A 20370-nucleotide genomic window follows, 5' to 3' on the forward strand; every position below is an offset into this window, starting at 1 on the left:
CCCCCTGACTTTTCCTCCAGTGACATCACAAGGCTTACGTTTGTGGTTGTAGTGGTGTCGTGAAATGTCTCGTCAACAATTTGATGGATTGCCATGAAAGTTTCTATTGATATTAAAAAAACAGCAACATTCCCATCAGCCTCAGCTGCGCTTACTCTGCAAACATTAGCATGCAACACGCCAAACTAAAACAGTGAAACGGTAAACGTTATACCTGCTATACATAAGCATGTCAGCATTGTCGCTGTGAGCATGTTGTCATGCTAACATTTGCATTTAGCCTATCAGCTGCTGGCGTGGCCATAGACTCCTGTATCCGTTGTGTTCAGACCTGAGCACGGATCAAAGATAAAACATGAGGATTTCAGGCGTTTAGCTTGTCAACAGAAACACTTAAGTGTTAACAGGAGAAAATGCAGCTTCTGATACACAGAACTTGTACGAACAGAAACACGTAGGTGGACACAACCTGCAGTAAAGCTCCAGATGTGTGTTGTTGCATTGTAGACGACTTTGTGAATTTGGATTGAATCATTCCTGTCTCCGCTGATTTTAGATATTTTGTGTTATAGTTATAGAGTTTCTGCCTTGTATTATTAGCCTGCTCCCCATTCATTTTGGGTTTCCTGCAGAGCAAATAGTAAATCAAATCTATTGTACGTGTGTTGCCAACGGCGATGAATTTAGCAGGCTCAGCATTTCATATTTGTCAAGCCTTTCACTCATTTATTCGATTAGCTAATTTGCTACGATAATACCTTTTTATACTCCAGTCAGATTCTTGCTGATTTGGTGAAACAAATATAACACTCATGTCAAACAGCTTTCCAGCGTTACCTGTTTAATAGGACGCGGGGAATTGTTAGATCTTATTTGCAGTGTATTACTACGTTGCTACCAAAGTAGATATAAATACACACTTGTATTTTCTTTCATGTTTCTAATCAAACGCTCTGTGTGTGTTTGTGTCTGTCTCTGTGCGTGTGTGTGTGTTTGTGTGTGTGTGTGTGTGTGTTTGTTTCGCCTCAGGTGGCAGAGACAGGCGCGGTGGTCCAGTGTTAACGTTTCCATCACGCAGCAACCATGACAGAATACGAACGGACGACCTGAGAAGACTGATCGCCTACCTCGCCGGCATCCCCAGGTTGTGCATTCATTACATTTGTTCTGTGATGTGTGTGTGAGCACAGTACGTGTGTGTGTGTGTGTGAGTTGTCATATTTTTAAGAGCGAAGGATAAGCAATGTCTTGAAATGAACAAACACCCAGAGCAAGTGGATGAGGCTCTGTAAGCAAACACGTGAGGGAGCTGAGATGAGCATGTGAGGGGCCAGCGAGGAATGGGGGAGAGAAATAATTCAAGACCAGTTAGGTTGCTGCAGCTTTTTCGCTGCCAAAAAATCAGTTTCAAGACATAGTGAGATGCCGAGATGGAGGGGGAAAGCCTGAGCTGAGAGAGGGATGTATAACAGAAAGCAAATGATGGAAGGAAGGATCAGAGAGAAACCAGTGGAGAGAGAGGGAGAGGGAGGGAGGGTGGATTAAAACTGACAGAGACAGAGAGCGCATGTGTGAGGAGGTGTGTGTGTGTGAGCGAGCGAGCGAGGGAGCAAGCGAGCAAGTGTGTGTGGTGTGTGTGTGTGTGTGTGTGTGAAAGCAAAACAAAGTGTCGCAGTAGCTGAAGCAGTGCAGCAGCAGCAGCAGCAGTTACTGTGGACGAGTAGCTCCTCACCTCGCAGGTAAAACATCTCTCCTCTCCACTTCTCTATTTTCCTGTAATCCTGCCACCCGCCTCCTCCCTCCATCTCATCTCAATCCATCCTCTCCCCATCTACTCTTATCTCCTTCCAAGTCTGTCATCACATTGTCTCTGTATGCTCTTTTTTTTGTTTTACTTTTTCATGTCCCGTAGGCTTTCAAGTCCTCACTGTCATCATGTCACGTTTTGCATATTTCAATCTCTCTCAACTCTGTGGTTTTTTTGTGAGCAAAGGTGTTCTATTTTGGGAAAGGCAACATCTGCACACTGCTGCACACTGGCTGGCTGTCTACTGACAGGCTGTTACAGAGAGAGAGGGAAAGGTTTGGAAAAGGATGGAGGTATTTGGAGATGCAGTGATAGAAGGATGTTAAAATAATATGTGTAATGATGGTTAACAAAAGATATTCTGTATCTTTCTGATGTGTGAAATTATTAGAAGGTAAAAGAAGCGGTCCAGAGTTGTGGATTAAAGAAGTAGTTTTTTTGGTGGGAAAGATTCGACGGATGAAGCCAAACTGACGGCGCAAAGGTTCTCGAATCGTGAAGACGAATAATAATTTTTTAGATCTTTTATAAAGCTTGCGGATTTTAGTTTCAGGTGTGTCAGTGTATCTCATTTTGTGTGTGTAAGTGTGTGTGAGTGTGTGTTATGTGATAATGATGTCGGCCAGAGCAGAGCACCACAGGGACATGAGGTTGCTGATGCACAAATGTGCTGATTTGTATTTTTATTTTATGCACACATTCGTGAGTCATTCGTCGCAGGTTTCTGTGTGGGTGTGTGTGTGGGTGCGTGGGTGGGTGTGTTTGCTGCGTAGGCTTCTCACAGTATAGAAAATGCGTCATCTCACTGTTTTTGATTGTTTTTCTTTCTCTCCCTCTTTTTTTCCCCCTTTTTTTCCATCTGTATCGCCCTACTCTCTCTCTCTCTTTTCTCTCCATCATCCCTCTCTCATCCTTTCCCACGCCTGTCATCTGTCTCCTCTCTCTCTCTGGATTATACTCTCACCAATCTCTCTCTGCCCCTCCCTCCCTCCCTCACATCCCCTCCTCCCTCCCTCCCTCCCTCCCCTCCTCCTCCTCCTCCTCCTCTCTTCTCTTCTCTTCTCTTTAATTCCTCCCACTCTCGCTGACCTCGATCCCTCTCCATTCCCAGCGAGGAGGTGTGTAAACATGGCTTCACGGTCATCGTTGATATGCGCGGCTCCAAGTGGGACAGCATCAAGCCTCTGCTGAAGATCCTGCAGGAGTCGTTTCCGTCCTGCATCCACGTCGCCCTCATCATCAAACCAGACAACTTCTGGCAGAAGCAGAGGACCAACTTCGGCAGCTCCAAGTTCGAATTCGAGGTGAGATGGAGGGAAAACCTTCAGGTCCTCCCCTATGCTGTGGTGCATTTGTTACAATAACAAATATTATCTACACTTTGAATTTATCAGCTGCCTTCACCTGAAAGTTGCAAACATGGAAAGGAGCAACACTTGATGCTTTATAGTCAAAGCTGCATACCAAAGAACTGATGTTTGACTGTTATTATGTAATTATATGCTGCTCAAGGACAGGCTGAATACATTTTTAGCATGCTGTAATACATTTAAAAATGCCCGCAGACATGGAGAAATTAAGTGTCCCACTTTTATATTTGGCATTTTGAAGTCATGTGTTGTAAAAATAGAAAAAAAAAAAGAAAGAAAAAAAAAGTCAACAATTTTCCCTCAACTTGCCGTCAGCTGAGCCGCGATAACGACCGCTGTGGACCCCCCCACCCCCCAGGGCTGCTCATTGTCGGCACATTTCATTATTTCCCCTCTCCCTGCGGCTTTCGGATGCGTACATCACCAGCCAGCTGTCTACCACAGGAGAAATTTCATCACACTCAACCCAAAAAAAAAAGGGCATGCAGCGAGGATCACGAGGACGAGTGTTTGTGACGCTGTCAGTCAAGCGTTAGAACGCCTTTTCACAGCTAATTTAATGATGTATTCAGAAGAACAGGCTGATTTTTACGCTCTGGCTGCTTCATAGTTATAAACCGGAACGAAAAATGCGCAGTAATGTGCTCACGTAAAACAGTGCGTGATTTTCTGCTGAGCAAAGAATCCTCCGTGTGATTTGAAGCCTATTTCATAAATGCCGTCTAACGACGACTAGATACCAGTTCCCCACCCTCCTGTTTGATCTGTCTTTAAAGAATCTAGATTACTATGACAATGATCAGTTTCTCGTCCACAGTAGTGAAGGGTGTGTTTGTGTGAGCGCTGTCATAAACCACTGGTACAGGCCTTTTCTGTTCAGTATGTTTCTGATGCTCTGAGTTTATGTTTTCCCCTTTGGCCTCTGACTATGTCTGTGTGAGTGAACACTCTGTTGTGGAAATTGCTCTGATTGCTCACATGCTCATACACACATAGTCCCACTGTAGTCTGATGACACCGTATTGATTAATTGGTAGGAAGAATAACCAGATGCCACGGGGCGGGCTACGATTATCACCAGCTACCCTGCCTTTCCACACAGCCATTGATCGGATACATTGCATGAGCGTTTGTATGTGTGTCTGCCCTCATGCATCATTACCTGACCTCATACATGCTGTACACGCACCTTGTATATTTATATATATATATTTAAGATTTCTGAAGGTTGTGTGAACAGAAAGTTTTCATCTTGCTTTTGCTTTAAGTAAATTTGACACAGGACTTGTTGCCAGGGCTACACTTGCACCGAACGCGTGTGCGTGTGTGCAAAATGTTCCATGGCTGAATAAACTGATCCGCTACGTCCAGCAATCACACCACCAATCAGCTCTCAGCATGTACTTTATTGAGTGCTACTGCTGCAAGTGTGTGTGTGTGTGTCTGTGTGTGTGTGTTTGTCTCTGCATGTGCATCAAGGATTCTCTCCACGCTTTGTAAAAATGAAAACCGGAGGTCGGACGTGTCTCTCTCCTTCCTCTCCTCCTTCCTTCCTGTTGAATTGAGAAGGAAAGAAAGGAAGCAGTGAGCCGCAGCGCAGCGAGCCGACTGCAACCTCGATTTTTGATTGTTGATGAATTGCGCGGTTCTGTGGGAGCCAAACGTTGCCCAAACCACCCTGACAAATTCTGTCTCTCTCTCTCTCTCGCACCATTCAACAGAGTACAAATCAATTAACTTGAACAACAATAGCGAACAACGTGGTATCAGTATTCTCCCCTGGCAAGAGCCACAGTGCTTTTTTACCCAAGGACAACAGTGTGTCTCTGCATTGTTTGGCCTACACAAAGCGATATAGCTATCGTTCTGTCTCCATCCATCTCTGGACATGTGTGTGGGGGTGTTGTGCGGAGGTGGCTTAGCAGAAACACAGAGGCACTGAAACCAAACAGGGAGACATTTCCTCACTGTATCTCTGAAGTTGATATTGTAATATGCAGTTGTTGTGTGGAGGGGATTTTTATTTTCATTTCACTAACGTGAAGGACAATCAAAGAGAAACTGTGCCAAGGTTTTTGAGGTGTCTGGGTTTGCAAGCCACAAAAGGCAACACAACATTTTTTTTATTGTACATTACAGTTTTTTTTTGTTGTTGTTGTTGTTTTTTTTTTTTTATAGTTGAGCTGAATTGTCCGGATGAAGAGGATAAAATGTCCCTAAGTCATTTCATTGATGTATTAAGTGATCAGTTACATGATCTTTGCAACTCAAAATCTGTGTTGCTAGTTTTTGGGAACTACGTGGTTGGTCTTGTCTTCTCTAAATAACATTTTCCACAGCACAAGAAAGCAAATAAACACAGTAGTGGGGGGGGGGATTTTGCACTGAACAAGAATTTTGCACTGAACTGAGTGAAATTAACTTAAATCTGCTTCAATTCCTTCCCCTCCTTTTTTTTTGTAAGTTACTTTTTCCAGGCGTTTTTTTTTTTTTTTTTTGCCTTTAACTGCAGTGAGAGAGAGACAGGAGGGTCAGGGAGGGAGAGCAGATGAGAGGCAGCAAAGGGCCCCGGGCTGGATTCAAACCAGCTGTGGTTAGGGCTAAAGCCTTGATGTTATGAGCTCTACCAGGTGAGCTACTGGGGCGCCCTCCCTTTTCCTCTCTTTTAATATTTTCACCTTTCTTTCTTCAGACCACCATGGTGTCGTTAGAGGGCCTGACAAAGGTCGTAGACCCCTCCCAGCTGACGGCGGACTTCGATGGCAGTCTGGACTACAACCACGAAGAGTGGATAGAGGTCAGATAGCCCACCCATCCTGTCAGTCACGGCTGTCTGCCTGATCTGTAAATCTATCCTGAAATCCCTGAAATCCTCGACAACATTAAGATGCACAGTAGCCACAATCAATAAGCAGAGAACAAGACGGGAAACTAAGAGGCTAAATTTGTAAAAAAAAAAAAAAAAAAAAAAAAGGACTAATGAGAACTAGAGAACAAAATAATTATAGTCATAGTTATCTGCTTTTTAGATGCTGACTTACTGGCCGTCACTCCGATGTTTTTGCTGTGTTTTTGTCCAGGTGCGTGTGGCGTTTGAGGAGTTCTCCGGTCACGCCACCCAGATGCTGGCCCGACTAGAAGAGATGCAGGAAACTGTGTCAAGGAAAGATTTTCCCCAAGACCTGGAGGGAGCCAGGAGGATGATAGAAGAACATGCCACACTGAAGAAGAAAGTCATAAAAGCCCCGATAGAGGAGCTGGACACCGAAGGACAGAGGTGAGCAGACAGTGTGAGCTTTTCTTTGTTGCTGAAATGATGCCTGACGACGAGTAGAGGAAAGGCCGGAAACTTACACCACCTTCTTGCTAATGTTTCCCTATCTGCTAGGTCGTATCAAAAAGTAGCATTTATCCCTTCTTTCCTTTAGCATCTCTGTTGCTGTGCAGCCCTTTGCGTGTTTTATTTTCACTTGCTTATAGACTTTTGTGATTTTTTTATGCAAATTATTCCTTTGGTGCGCTCATTGGAAATGTCAATTTAAATTTTAAATGTTAATTCAATTCAGATCACATTACTTTTATTCGTCACATCAAGCTGCAGTTCGAGGCGAGCTGATGTGCAGACAACACACAGAAAAACTGTTCATTCACATGTATGAAACTAACAGTCTAAAACTACAAATATGATTGTGTAAAATTAAAAGAAAAAAAAAGATTAATGGCAGTGTTTGCTCCCTCAAGTCACATGCTCATCACGCATTAGTCCAAACATAATGAGTTCACAAGAATCCAAACCCTGCAAATGTGAATGTGATGGTTATTTATTGTATCTCACTTGTGCTGATGTGATATCTATCTGTGCTGTTTCTCATTTGACATATTACACACACACAAGACAAGGCAAAACTTTGCTCTTAAAGAAACTAGAGCACAGACTTGAGTAATGCAGCCCAGCCATTAAACCACATATTAAATCCACCTCCAGGTTGCTGCAGCGCATCCAGAGCAGCGAGTCCTTCTCCAACCGTAACGGCAGCGGTGGCAGCGGCGGCAGCAGCAGTAGCAGCGGCGGGGTCTGCAACGCCGACACCCAGGGCTTGTTGCCGCGGATCACCCAGCTGCTGGACAAGCTGCACTCCACCCGACAGCACCTCCACCAGGCCTGGCATGTCCGCAAGCTCCAGCTGGACCAGTGCTTCCAGCTCCGTCTGTTCGAACAGGACGCAGAGAAGGTCGGTGGATGGGGGAGAGCGGGGGTTGTCACTCAGAGTGAGCAGTGATGTAGTGGTAATCTATAACCACAGTGGGTGATCACTGAAGGGCACACAACTTCGGATAGAAACAAAAACATAATTACACCCACAGAGAAGCATTGATTTATGCTCTGTATGAATTCATGTCCTTTTTATTTTGGCCCTTGAACGGTGGCTTAAACTTAATTTCACAAATAAAACGGGAGATAAAAACTAAATAGCTTTACCCTCCACCACATCCTTAAGTGGGGGATAACATATTCAGCTACACCTAGCCTGGCTGCCACCCAGCTCAGGTGATGACAGCTGCAGCACAAAGTAGAAGGACACAGGGAGAAAAAATTCAGAGATCCATGTTTGAGTGAGTAGAATAAAATAGCAGGTTGCAGCAACAGAGAGAGCTGCAGTCTTGGATACACTGCAGTAGTAGGAGCTTGTTGCTAGGACACCATAGGCCACTAGTTGTTCTCTAGGAGAGCCTGAGAGGATACTCTTAACAGAGGCAGTCCATTTCTCTGTATTCTGGCCTGGAAAGATGACAGCTATGAGCACATTGCAGCAGTGCACAAACACACTGGGGTCTATCCACACGGCTAAGTGCCAGCTGTTTGTTTTTACCTGTTCTTGCAAATCTGTGAAAGTTAATGGGGCACCCGTACCTTGTGTGTACATGTTTTCATTTGGCTGGCTAACCGCTAACCTTTCTCTGTGTGTCTGTATGTCTGTCTGTTCCGTCATCCCCATGCCTCAGATGTTTGACTGGATCATGCACAACAAGGGTTTGTTCCTGGCAGGCTACACAGAGATCGGCAACAACCACCCCCACGCTATAGAGCTGCAAACCCAGCACAACCACTTCGCTATGAACTGCATGGTAAGACAGACACACGCGCATGGTGGTAATGCTTTTCAGTCCACTAGGACGATCAAGTTCATGCCCTGCACTATATTATCATACGGTTACTGCACTTAGCGTCAACCTCCAGTACTGTGTTTGGGTGTTTAGAGCTGCCTCTGCTTTCTGCGTGTTAGCAGCAGCACAACCAGGTATTAAGTAATCCTATTCTTTATCTACAGCCAGCCTTACATAACCATTATGAAACTGTTGTGTTAGTGTCAGCGGATGAGAGTGCGACAGCCTGATAGCCCCTCGCCTCACTCCCTCCTCCTCTTTTGCTTTTACAGAGCTCAGTTTCATCCTTTCCTCGAGCCTGTCACCTTCTCTGTCTGATATTTCTTCTTCTACAACTCCTCTTTTTGAATCCCTTCTCACTCATTTCTTCTTTTCTGTCTCCTGCTGTGCAGAATGTGTACGTGAATATCAACCGCATCATGTCAGTTGGTAACCGGCTGCTGGAGTCGGGTCACTACGCCTCCCAGCAGATCAAGCAGATCTCAGGCCAGCTGGAGCAGGAGTGGAAGGCCTTCGCTGCAGCACTGGATGAACGCAGCACGCTGCTGGAGATGTCTGCTAGTTTCCACCAGAAATGTGACCAGGTGGGTTCAACACAAATGTGCCAACACAGATGTAAGGCTGCAACTGAAGATTATTATAATTATGAATTGAGCACATATTCAGCAGTTGAACCGTTTCATTCTTTAACTATCAGAGAATGTCCATTAAGAGCCCAAAGCGACATTTTTAAATTGCTTGCATTGCTTATTTTCAGTTTACTAACATATAAGACAGAGAAGTGCAGGAAATCTTCTCACTGGAGAGGCTGGCCCCAGGAAATGTTTTTGGCATTTTCCCTTTAAAAATGACTAAAACAGACAGGACACGTGTTAGGATCCACCAGGAGGAGCTGAAAAATGTTGGATGGATGGAAATGACTTTAACAATTATTAAGTAATCAAAATTTATGCTGATGAATCATCTCCCAGTCTTTTTAGCTCCACACAGACGTTTGGTTTCTAGTGAATATATCAAGAATTTCCAATCAAGAATGACAAAGACTTTTATTTTGAAGTCATGATGATGTGTTATACATATGCAAAGGGTCTGTAGTATCTTTTTTTTATTATTATTATTATTATTATTATTAACCATATTAAAATCTCATAGAAAATCAATCCCAGTCAACAGTTTCATGCACAGAGCTGCAGAAACAAACTATCTTCTTTTCATTGTCTCATTGTTGTGTTTTATCTCATATTTAAGAACAATGAAACTAATCTAAACTTTGTAACTGCTCTGGAATATCTCGCCTGTAGTTTAGTTTTACTAATTAAACAAAACTCACTCAGCTCTTATATTGATTTGACATTGAGTTTAGATTTCCCAAGTCAGGGCTTGGTGGGAACTGGACTCGGTAAAACCCACAGTGATGTAGCTTTGGAACCCGCTGAGGTGTTGACCTTCACTGTGCTTATGGATGCACACGGACACACATGGCACACCCTTTCCGGGTTGTAAAATACCCATTTGGCTTCATTAAATCTATAAAAGCCTCACATGTGCATTGCATTAACATATATTTACATAAACATATGCACAATGTAAGTAAAGCATTTGTTATCTGCTGTTTATTCCTGTCTGTGCTCATTAGTCGGACCACTATGGAATGATTCATGGGCTGAAAAAGCACACAAGCAGAATCCCAACGAGGGAACATGGGTGGTACGACTTTTCCGACCTGGAATATTGCCGTCATCAGACCAGCCTTTCATGCTTGTGAGCCGAAATAGGAACAGCTTCTTTTTTTTTTTTTTTTTTTTTCCAGAGGTTTCACCCCAACCTTTTCTTTTCTACACATACAGAGAAGCTTGTTTTAAAGCTTTGTTCTACTCCTGTATCTCATTCCAGCTATCATGGGAAAGATGTTTAAAAGGCAATAATGAGATGGAAATCACTTCGACGTTTTGATATTTCTTTGAGATTAGACTTACTGATTGTTTTTGTTTCCCTTCCCTCCCACGGGGGGGTAGAGACAGTTCTTGGAAGTCACCAAAGGCCAATAAACAGCACATTCAGCCATAGATAATTCCTCTGAAAAAGTCTTAAGAGAGCTCATACCCACACGCAAAGACATTCCTGTATGTTTAAGTCCAGGAATAGTAAAGAAAATGCTCCCTTAGGCGAATTCATGCACGTCGAGGTATGCCTGACTAACATGTGACTCCTGGGAAGAGCACAAGGATGTATACAGCACCACCGTCTCATGATGCGTCTATGTGAAATGCTTTATATCCGAGGAACAGTTTGTGTTAATGTGAGTGTGCGGTTCTTTCCCCGGCAGTACATGAGTAACGTGGACTCATGGTGTAAAGCGTGCGGCGAAGTGGATTTGCCATCTGAGCTACAAGACCTGGAAGACGCTATTCACCATCACCAAGGCCTGTACGAACACATCACTGCTGCTTACTCTGAGGTAACATCACACTTAATACCTATATAGATATAAAATATGCAAAATGAATGAAGTCAGCATGTGTCCATAGCATTGGGATCTGCAGCAATGCCTTTAAATTCATGACAGAACTTGAGTTGAACATTTGAAACATTTGCAATAATGTCCTTGATACTTAAGTTTCAAAACACTGCAGTTACATTTACTGTGTTATTAGAATATAATTCACACACAACTTCTCTCTGTTAGTGGAAAATAAACTTTTAAAATTAAGTTTCCTTTCACAGTCTCTGACAAAATGCATCTTCATTTTGCATCGTCAAAATAAAAGTTTTTTCCAGTCAAATTCTGCAAAGTTCAACAAATTTAATTTAAAATAAATGACTACTTTTACGCTAACAGTATTACTGCACGGTGCAAGATATCACTTCTCAGTGTATTCCTCACTATTTCTGCAGCTGTTGTAGCTTAAGTCAGATACCTGTTCATACCTCTCATCTCTGTGTATTATAAGAATGCAATCAATTTTCTAACCTCAGGTGAGCCAAGATGGCAAAGCCCTGTTGGACAAATTACAGCGACCTTTGACCCCAGGGAGCGCTGATTCACTGACAGCATCAGCAAACTACTCAAAAGCGGTGCACCACGTCCTGGACATCATCCACGAGGTGCTTCACCACCAGAGACAGCTGGAAAACATCTGGCAGCACCGCAAAGTGCGGCTGCACCAACGTCTTCAGCTCTGCGTCTTTCAGCAGGACGTCCAACAGGTACACGCACACACACACACACACACACACATATACTGTGTATATGTTTTTGTTTATATGCATGCACACATTTGTTCAAACGCGTGATAATTCAAGGACCAAACTGCTGCCAGGTTTTTTCAGCATAACATGAGAGGGTCAGACAGTAATTTGAAAATAGCAGGGTAGCTTACTGGGTAGAAGGATTGTACTCTTAATAGAGGGTTTGATCCCAGCAACAGCCATGTTTCCTATCAAAATGTCCTTGAGCAAGTTGCTGGAACCTTACGTCTGCACTCATCATGCCTTCCTGTGGAAAGGAACACTGGATAAATGCCTGAAATGTAAATGTTTTCTGCATAATAAAGGCCTGAAAACAAGCATAATGAGCATGCCATAATCAAATGGTCCAATATGATAATACAGTTGCTTACTGTCCAAAAATCCTGGGCATTCCTAAGAATGTTGCCATGGCAACTGTTGCCACGGCAATTGAATTGGGTCATATGTCCATGCAGATGCTGTTCATCTATTAATGCTGTGAAGGACTTAGAGAAGGGAGATGAGTGTGAGGAGAAAGGCTCAGTGCAACGCCTCCTGTAATACTGATCATTGTTTCGGTCATTCCTCCTCCTCTTTAACACTCTTTTGATTATCACTTGTGGCTCAACTGCCACTATCAGAGTGCCCCCTTGTGGCTGCCTGTTTTCCAGTGTGTGTCTAACTTTGTGGACCTGTGGTCTCGCTGCACAGGTGCTGGACTGGATAGAAAACCATGGTGAGGCCTTCCTCAGCAAACACACAGGTGTGGGAAAGTCCCTGCACCGAGCCCGAGCTCTGCAGAAACGACATGAAGACTTTGAGGAAGTTGCACAGGTAGATCAGTTCCATTTCTATTTCTGTCACTCTCTGTTAGGGCCACGCTGTTTATAGTGGTTTACTATTATCCTATAATATCAGACAGGTATCAGTATGTGTTTTTTTTATTCAGTTTTAAAATCTTAAAATTTTAAGCGAGTTTGTGTTTTCCCCTTTTTATCAATTCAGTTAATTGTGGAGTAGCATGATGTTTTTAGGCAATTATATTTCAAAGCAAGGCTGTGTAACTTTTGAAGGAAGAAATAAGACATTTGTCTTCTTATAAATGAAAAGTTGTATTCATTAGCAGTAAAATGCGGCCTTGTTCAGTTCAATAAACACAGGGGCTTTTTTCTGCTTTCATGGTCTGATAGCTCGTGGCTAGTCTTAGCTAATGTTAGCTAAACAACTAGCCAAAACTTATTAGCTAATGTTTCATGATGTTAGCATAGACAGATAGACATTGCTGAGTAGTTCACTGACTCTTTATTCTCTATTTGTGCTGCTGTTTTAACATTAAATTATTCCATAAATGTCACATGTAGCTGTAGTAGCTGCTTTTAAGATAAAGTTACACAGGCTTGCTAGCTGTTTCCCCAAAACCTGCCTGAAATGCCAGGCAGCTCAACACATGACTTTTTAGATTTAAATTATGGTCTAAAGGCTGTGTTAGCTGTAACTCCTACCACAACAATTCAGAGGGAATTATTTTACTCTTTTTCTGCTACATTTATTTGATAGTTTTAGTAACTAGTTATTTTACAGATTACAAATTTACATACCAAACATATGACGGGTGCATAAAATGTAATGCACTGTCAGAGATTAAACTGCTCAACAATATATAAAATGGTTCAGCTTCACCTCCACCAGCTACAACAGTAAATCGGTACTTACATATTAATGCATCAGTAATAATATTCCAATAATATCATATATAACTTTACTTCTAATGAAGTGGTCTTATATTGCATTATTGCTACTTTAAGACAATTTCCTCCAGAGCTGTGTATAGAATACTTGCCCAGAATGTCAGCAGAAAATATTAATATCAGCCTTTTGATATCCCACCTTTAATATAACATTTGTTTCTGCAGAATCTTTCTCTTCCTCTTTATATCACCTTCACCCACACTCTCTCTCTATTTCCTCTCAGTATTTATCTCTGCTCAGCTCTGCTATCACTGACTCTATCAGTGTTTGTGTCTTCTGCATATCCTGTTTTTCATTCTCTCTGTGCCTCTGCTGTGTCTCTCTGCCCATCCTCAAAATATAATATATTTTTGCTTGCATTACATTGTCTTCCTGGGCCAATCCATCTCTGTCTTTGTCCCCCATCCTTGGTGTAGAACACGTACACCAATGCAGACAAGCTGCTGGAGGCGGCCGAGCAGCTGGCCCAGACGGGAGAGTGTGACCCAGAGGAGATTTACCAGGCCGCCCACCAGCTCGAAGACAGAATCCAAGACTTTGTTCGCCGCGTGGAGCAGCGCAAAGTCCTGCTGGACATGTCTGTCGCCTTCCACACGCACGTCAAAGAGGTAGGCAGGGAGGATGACATAATGCTGAAGTGGATGGTGGGCTGTGTGTTTGTGTGGATGAGAGCTTTCACAGAGCTCTCTGAGCAAGAGGGAAATAATAACCAGATAAAATGGAATATGTGTTTTGTTTGATTTTCTTCCAGTCACATAGACATGGACACTTATTAAAACTGAGAACATTTGCCTAAAGTTCTCACCTTTTTAACAGAGGAAAATGTATGATTAGATTTAGGTTAAGGTGAAGGTCAAGTGTTGGCTGGTAATAAAGTTTTAGGCAAGGGGTTAAGAACTGATGGAAGTCAGTGGACCATCAATAAACATCTTTCGTAAATATGAAAGCAATGGAAAATGCATGTAACTGGTTGTTTACGTGTTACGGTGCAGCCACAGTGTGATTTTTGTGTTTATTCTGTGTCCAGACAGAGAGGTGCAGTCTAATGTTGGCTTCAATGCACAGTCCATCAAACGACGACGATGTACTGCATTTTTCTAAATGATAAAAATGAGATTTCACACAAGCCTACCTAAATTAAATATGTATGACACTTACAGAAACGTTCATAGCATGGCGCAGGAACACTCTGTGCTGTCAACTGATTGAAGTTAAAAAAATAAATAAAAAAATTCTAATACCTGTCCCCCTGTAGCTCTGGACATGGCTGGAGGAGCTTCAGAAGGAGCTGCTGGATGACGTTTACGCAGAGTCTGTGGAGGCTGTCCAAGATCTGATCAAACGCTTCGGCCAGCAGCAGCAGACAACGCTGCAGGTCACCGTCAACGTCATTAAGGAGGGAGAGGATCTCATCCAGCAGCTCAGGTAAAGAGTAATCCACCTTACTAACGATTAAACCAGAGCGAAGCATTAAGGAGTGGCTTTCTGTCAAAAGCAAATGAGAGGCATATAGAGTGGAGTCTATTGAGATTACTTATTTTGTACTTTTAATCAAGCTCCCGAGGTCACTCTTCAGCTATATTTCTGTTTTCACAGTCGACACATTCTTCTTCTATGTGCGGTAACAGTCCATATTTTTTTTAATTCTGAAGCAAAATAAAAAAAACTACAAAGAAGTAAACATGAAAGGCTTAAACTGGTATTCCCCCTCTAACAGTGATGTGAAACCAGGTTAAATTTCAGCTGTATTGAGACTCTGAAGGCAACCTGAAGCCATCTGCAAATCTAGACACCATCGAGTAAAAACCAACAAACCGACCCAAACTGATCATTTATATCATCTAAACTACAAGTAACGAAAGAGGCCAGCAGCAGCGACAGAAAACAAGATACCAGTGCTCATGTTGTGGCCAGCAGAAGATTAGTAGTAACTCTCTGAACAAATTAGTGGAGAAAAAATGTAAATGAAAAACTTTTTTGCTTGCTTAATCAACTTTTAGTCTTTGTGTCACTGAATATTGATATTGAATAGAGCTTTGGCAGGGTGTTTAAGACATGCACAGATTTGGATTTAATGTGTAAACAGTGAAAAGAGCTAAATATATGCAATGAAACAGTCTGTCAGTGTAATTTTGAAAAGACAGAAATGAGATGCTTGAAAACCAAAAAACAGAAAACTGAGAGGATGGGAGAAGGTGTTGGAGAGGTGGATGCAGTTGACCCTCATTCTCCAACTCTATTTTTAAACAGAGGATGTTCCAGTCCCTCTTCTTCCTCCCTCTTCATCCACCCCCCCTTTTCTTTCTCTCCTTCTCTCTTTCTCTGTTTTCCTCTTTCTCTCCATCCCTCTCTCTCCCTGGTGTATTGGCTCCACTGTGAATTCTTACATAAGTCTGCTTTTATAAGCGCATATCTAATTGTGTGACAGTCTGCCCAGGAGGCAACTGTAACTCTACACACCTTTCACTTGTGTGTGTGTGTGTGTGTGTGTGTGTGTGTGTGTGTGTGTGTGTGTGTGTGTGTGTGTGTGTGTGTGTGTGTGTGTGTGTGTGTGTGTGTGTGTGTGTGTGTGTGTGTGTGTGTGTGTGTGTGTGTGTGTGTGTGTGTGTGTGTGTGTGTGTGTGTGAGAGAGAGTGACTGTACTGTACGTGTGCACACGTGCGTTCATGAATGTGCATTTGGGTGTTGGAGTGCATCTGTCACGCCGATTAATCAACCTGAAGCCAATCAGAATCCGTCTGACCTTCGCTGTCTTTGCCTGCTTATATTTTGCCCCTCGCAGGCCTCACTGGCGTCTGTGTGTTCACTGCTCATGCGTCATGCAGGTGTGCGTCTGTCGGGCTGATGAATCAGAATCTGTTCGACTTGTTTCACTTTGCACTCTTGAGACTTTGTGGTGCATATTGTGTGGACCGGAGTAAGATCCAATTATCAGCCATACCCTGTTAGTCTCCTCCAGTATGATCAATATGATGTGTTGTACTTTGTTTGTTTTGAACGATGCCGCTGATCAGTGTTACTCTGATTGTCTTTTTAGGATGAAACGATTCTGCTGCAACACTTTGACTGAATTTCAGTTTTTATTTTTGTTTATTCATTAAATCACCTTTCACACTGGATGTGAAAATATAATCATCATTTGTGTTATATGTTTATTTAAAATGTACACAAAATATATATGAGTATGAGATATATGAAACAGGACTTAGAAAAAACATATAAAATAAAACAATGAACAAGCAACAGCATCTAATACCTGGAATACCAAAATGAAATCCATTCAATAAAAGTGATATGTATCTACAAGAGGATTCCTCCAGACACAAGAGATATTTATGATATAAGAATAGATGGGAATTAGAGGTAAATGCTATAATAAAAAAAATGTCGGCTAACAGGAGATTTTTGCTCATATTTTTGAAGCTGTCCCAAATGGCATCTTTTTTGAGACGGTGAAGGCTGAAATAAAAATCAGTCCTAAATATAGACATATGTTTTCGAACCCTCTGACCCTGTTCTAGGGAAATATTCTAAATAAACAAACTCTACCAAACTCTGAAGCCGTGGAAGCAAAGGTTTAAAGATTCAGATTTCATGAGTAATATTACAGCTAGAGATGGATGCTTACTTTGAAAGATGTGTGTAATAATGTAAATTAAAATGTAATTATAAATGTAGACACAAATTAGGTGGCTAAGTTTCTGCCTAATCTTTGAATGTGTCAAAGTGTGTTAGGAAAGTTATGACTAAATATCTAATGTCTATATGTTGATATTTGTTGATACAGTATTTTAGCACAGTACACATCTATAGTCACTTATACCATTGTTTTATACATTGGTATTATTTCCTTCTTTAACCCATGTTTCTTTTAGATGTAAGAGAGCAGAATGGTGAACACTCTGTATTTGTTTTTTTAGTTAAATTAAAAAAAAAAAAAAAAAGGAACTTAAATATATATCAACCAGGTTTTTAAATCACAACCTAAAAAGCCAAAATTAAGTTTTGAAATTAAAATTTTTAAGGTTATATTTGGTTATTTTTCTTCACAGATTTAATTTCATCAGCCATTCTTCTCTAATCTGCTGGTTTGCTATATTACAGCTAAATCAGCCACTGCAGGCTGAGCTATGCAGCAATTTTAAGAGCAGCTAAGTCCACTTGGCATCAAGCCCGAAAGTATCTTTATAGCTGTTTTTATTAAAGTGCACTGCTCTGCCTCTCACAGCTTATTTCTTAATTGTGTGTTTCTGTTCCAGGGACTCGGCCATCTCAAGCAACAAGACGCCCCACAACAGCTCCATCAACCACATCGAGAGCGTCCTGCAGCAGCTGGACGAGGCCCAGGCCCAGATGGAGGAACTCTTTCAGGAGAGGAAGATCAAACTGGAGCTCTTCCTGCAGCTCCGCATCTTCGAAAGGGATGCCATTGACGTGAGTCTGCTTGGGATGAGGGGCGTGTGTGTGTGTGTTTAAGTGACTGGTGTTGAAACTAAGACATTTTGAGCAGACCACTGAGCTAGGTGCAAGGTCAGAAAGCAGAATCTAAAGAAATGAAAATAATCTTCCATTCAGACCTGATGTTTTGATATCATATGATATCAGTGTGTTGTGTCGTATGATATCAAGTGTTATCAAATGCATTGTTCCTATGCAAAACTGAGCTCTCTAAGGCTTCATTCTCAGTTTGTGACAATCACACCCTCCACAAGAAAGCTTAATGACTTTTCAGTGACTATAGGTATTGTTTAAAAAATGTTTTTAAATCAATTCCGTTTCCTTACAGCATTGTACATAAATATTCAAGGTGTGTGCGACCTCTGACAAATACAATCTTTTTGTCCTTCCCTCAGATCATCTCTGACCTGGAGTCTTGGAACGAGGAGCTGACGGGTCAAATGAATGATTTTGACACGGAGGACCTGACGCTGGCCGAGCAGCGGCTGCAGCACCACGCTGACAAGGCTCTGACCATGAACAACCTCACCTTTGATGTCATCCACCAGGGACAGGAGCTGCTGCAGTACGTCAATGAAGTCCAGGCCTCTGGTGAGTACACACCCCCAACACTCTGTAATGCAGTTACAATGCCATCCATGGTAGCCACCGGTGTTTTAAAAAGAACAAATCATTGTCAGAAAGCAGTTTTAAAAAGAACAAACTTCAGTCTTAAGTTATATGAGCTGTTGTGCATCTGCCCTCTTGTGACACTGCTCTGTCAGAATCTATTATATCTCAAGTGTCATGTGAGGTATGAAGTGGTGAAGTGAAGAGATGTTTGACTGTCATCTGCCTGCCACATCAGTCATCAGTCATCATCCAGCTGAGGGTTAAAACAGGATACAGCTCATGTTCACTGTTGCTGCACAGATTTCTGTGTTGGCTACATTAGTTTAATATTGATAGTGTGTAGGTGTCTTGGGTCGGATTCGGTCAGTGTTTGTGATGAGAGGCGCCCACTCGCTAACCATAATAACTCACCTGTGATCTCACATGCTAATAGGTGCTCTCTAAAACCGCACAAGGAATGGTTACATCACGTCACGTGTATCGGAGCATACTGATGATATTATTCACAGAGGAGTTATTAGAATGGGTCAAAGTAATTCAAGTTCATTTGCAAGATTCATGGCAGAAGTTTGACAGAACTGCAGCTAGCATAGATACAGGTCTGCTGTGTGTATCCATCCAGAGCTAATGTGATTGTGTGTCCGTCCCGCAGGGGTGGAGCTCCTGTGTGACCGGGATGTCGACATGGCCACGAGAGTTCAGGACCTGCTGGAGTTCCTCCATGAAAAACAGCAAGAGCTGGACTTAGCCGCTGAGCAGCACCGCAGGCATCTGGAGCAGTGCGTCCAGCTGAGACACCTGCAGGCTGAAGTCAAACAGGTAGCGCCACCTGCAGGCCAAGATGTTGCAACTACAGTATACTAGGATATATATCGACATTATTACAGCTTCCATTGTTTTTCCAGGTTCTGGGTTGGATTCGTAATGGCGAGTCAATGCTAAACGCTGGTCTAATAACAGCCAGCTCCCTGCAGGAGGCCGAACAATTGCAGAGAGAGCATGAACAGTTTCAACATGCCATTGAGGTGAGACAGTGTTTGTTTGTCCCATCAGTTTCTCCCTCAGTTTTGTTTTCTGTCCAAAGTCTGAAGCTGGATTTCATTTTGTTAATTGCTCATTATTTGTTGGTAATTCTAACCTCCTCCTTTCTCCACCTTTTGCCTTCTCTACAGAAAACCCACCAGAGTGCTCTGCAGGTTCAGCAGAAGGCAGAGGCTCTGCTCCAGGCCAACCACTACGACATGGACCTGATCAGAGACTGTGCCGAGAGCGTGGCCTCCCATTGGCAGCAGCTCATGCTGAAGATGGAGGACAGACTCAAGCTGGTCAACGCCTCTGTGGCCTTTTACAAGACATCTGAACAGGTAGGAGACCACACTCAATACCACAAAAACACAATTCAGTGTTTCTCAGACGACTGACTGAGTGTGTTTGTGCGCTCAGGTGTGCAGTGTGTTGGAGAGCCTGGAGCAGGAGTACAAGAGAGAGGAGGACTGGTGCGGAGGAGCCGACAAACTGGGACCCAACTGTGAAACAGACCATGTCACCCCCATGATCAGTAAACACCTGGAGCAGAAGGAGGCCTTCCTCAAGGTAGCGCACATACACACACAAAGTCAGCATCAAACCGAAGCAAAGTTTCAAGTTGCATGTCTAATTACAGTGTGTGTTAATCTTTGAATCAGGCATGCACTCTGGCCAGAAGAAATGCAGATGTCTTTCTCAAGTACATGCACAGGAACAGTGTCAACATGCCTGGGATGCTGAGCCACGTCAAAGCACCAGAACAGCAGGTTAAAAGTGAGTGTCAGAAAACGCATTGAACATTTACCTCAGCTGTAACACCTGAACTGAGAGTGTGTGAAAACCAGTTGGCAGGCGAGCAGAGAGGTCCCAACAGGTACGTTACAGATAAATGGTTGAAAAAAAAAAAAACAACAAGAAGTAATAATGAGTAATACAAAACTCTTCTGTCAGTGG

The 20370-nt window shown here is 42.7% G+C and overlaps 1 protein-coding gene across 9 annotated transcripts in view; it reads left to right on the forward strand.

Annotated features, from left to right (window-relative positions):
• trioa (trio Rho guanine nucleotide exchange factor a) overlaps window positions 1–20370 on the forward strand; it is a 72794-nt gene that overhangs the window by 30793 nt on the left and 21631 nt on the right. For 8 of the 9 annotated variants that reach the window (XM_056400152.1, XM_056400153.1, XM_056400157.1 and 5 more), the window contains exons 4-22: window positions 1030–1144; window positions 2919–3111; window positions 5870–5974; window positions 6258–6454; window positions 7163–7409; window positions 8182–8304; window positions 8736–8927; window positions 10670–10801; window positions 11320–11550; window positions 12283–12405; window positions 13737–13928; window positions 14576–14745; window positions 17580–17754; window positions 18174–18369; window positions 19043–19209; window positions 19296–19415; window positions 19563–19754; window positions 19834–19983; window positions 20076–20190. In XM_056400152.1, the coding sequence (XP_056256127.1) occupies window positions 1030–1144; window positions 2919–3111; window positions 5870–5974; window positions 6258–6454; window positions 7163–7409; window positions 8182–8304; window positions 8736–8927; window positions 10670–10801; window positions 11320–11550; window positions 12283–12405; window positions 13737–13928; window positions 14576–14745; window positions 17580–17754; window positions 18174–18369; window positions 19043–19209; window positions 19296–19415; window positions 19563–19754; window positions 19834–19983; window positions 20076–20190 (3135 nt within the window). Of the gene's footprint in view, window positions 1–1029; window positions 1145–1584; window positions 1740–2918; window positions 3112–5869; window positions 5975–6257; window positions 6455–7162; window positions 7410–8181; window positions 8305–8735; window positions 8928–10669; window positions 10802–11319; window positions 11551–12282; window positions 12406–13736; window positions 13929–14575; window positions 14746–17579; window positions 17755–18173; window positions 18370–19042; window positions 19210–19295; window positions 19416–19562; window positions 19755–19833; window positions 19984–20075; window positions 20191–20370 lie in introns of those variants that run through there. The other variant, XM_056400159.1, reaches the window with a different exon arrangement.

Source organism: Seriola aureovittata, chromosome 16 (assembly GCF_021018895.1).
Source record: "Seriola aureovittata isolate HTS-2021-v1 ecotype China chromosome 16, ASM2101889v1, whole genome shotgun sequence".
NCBI classification, from domain to species: domain Eukaryota; kingdom Metazoa; phylum Chordata; class Actinopteri; order Carangiformes; family Carangidae; genus Seriola; species Seriola aureovittata.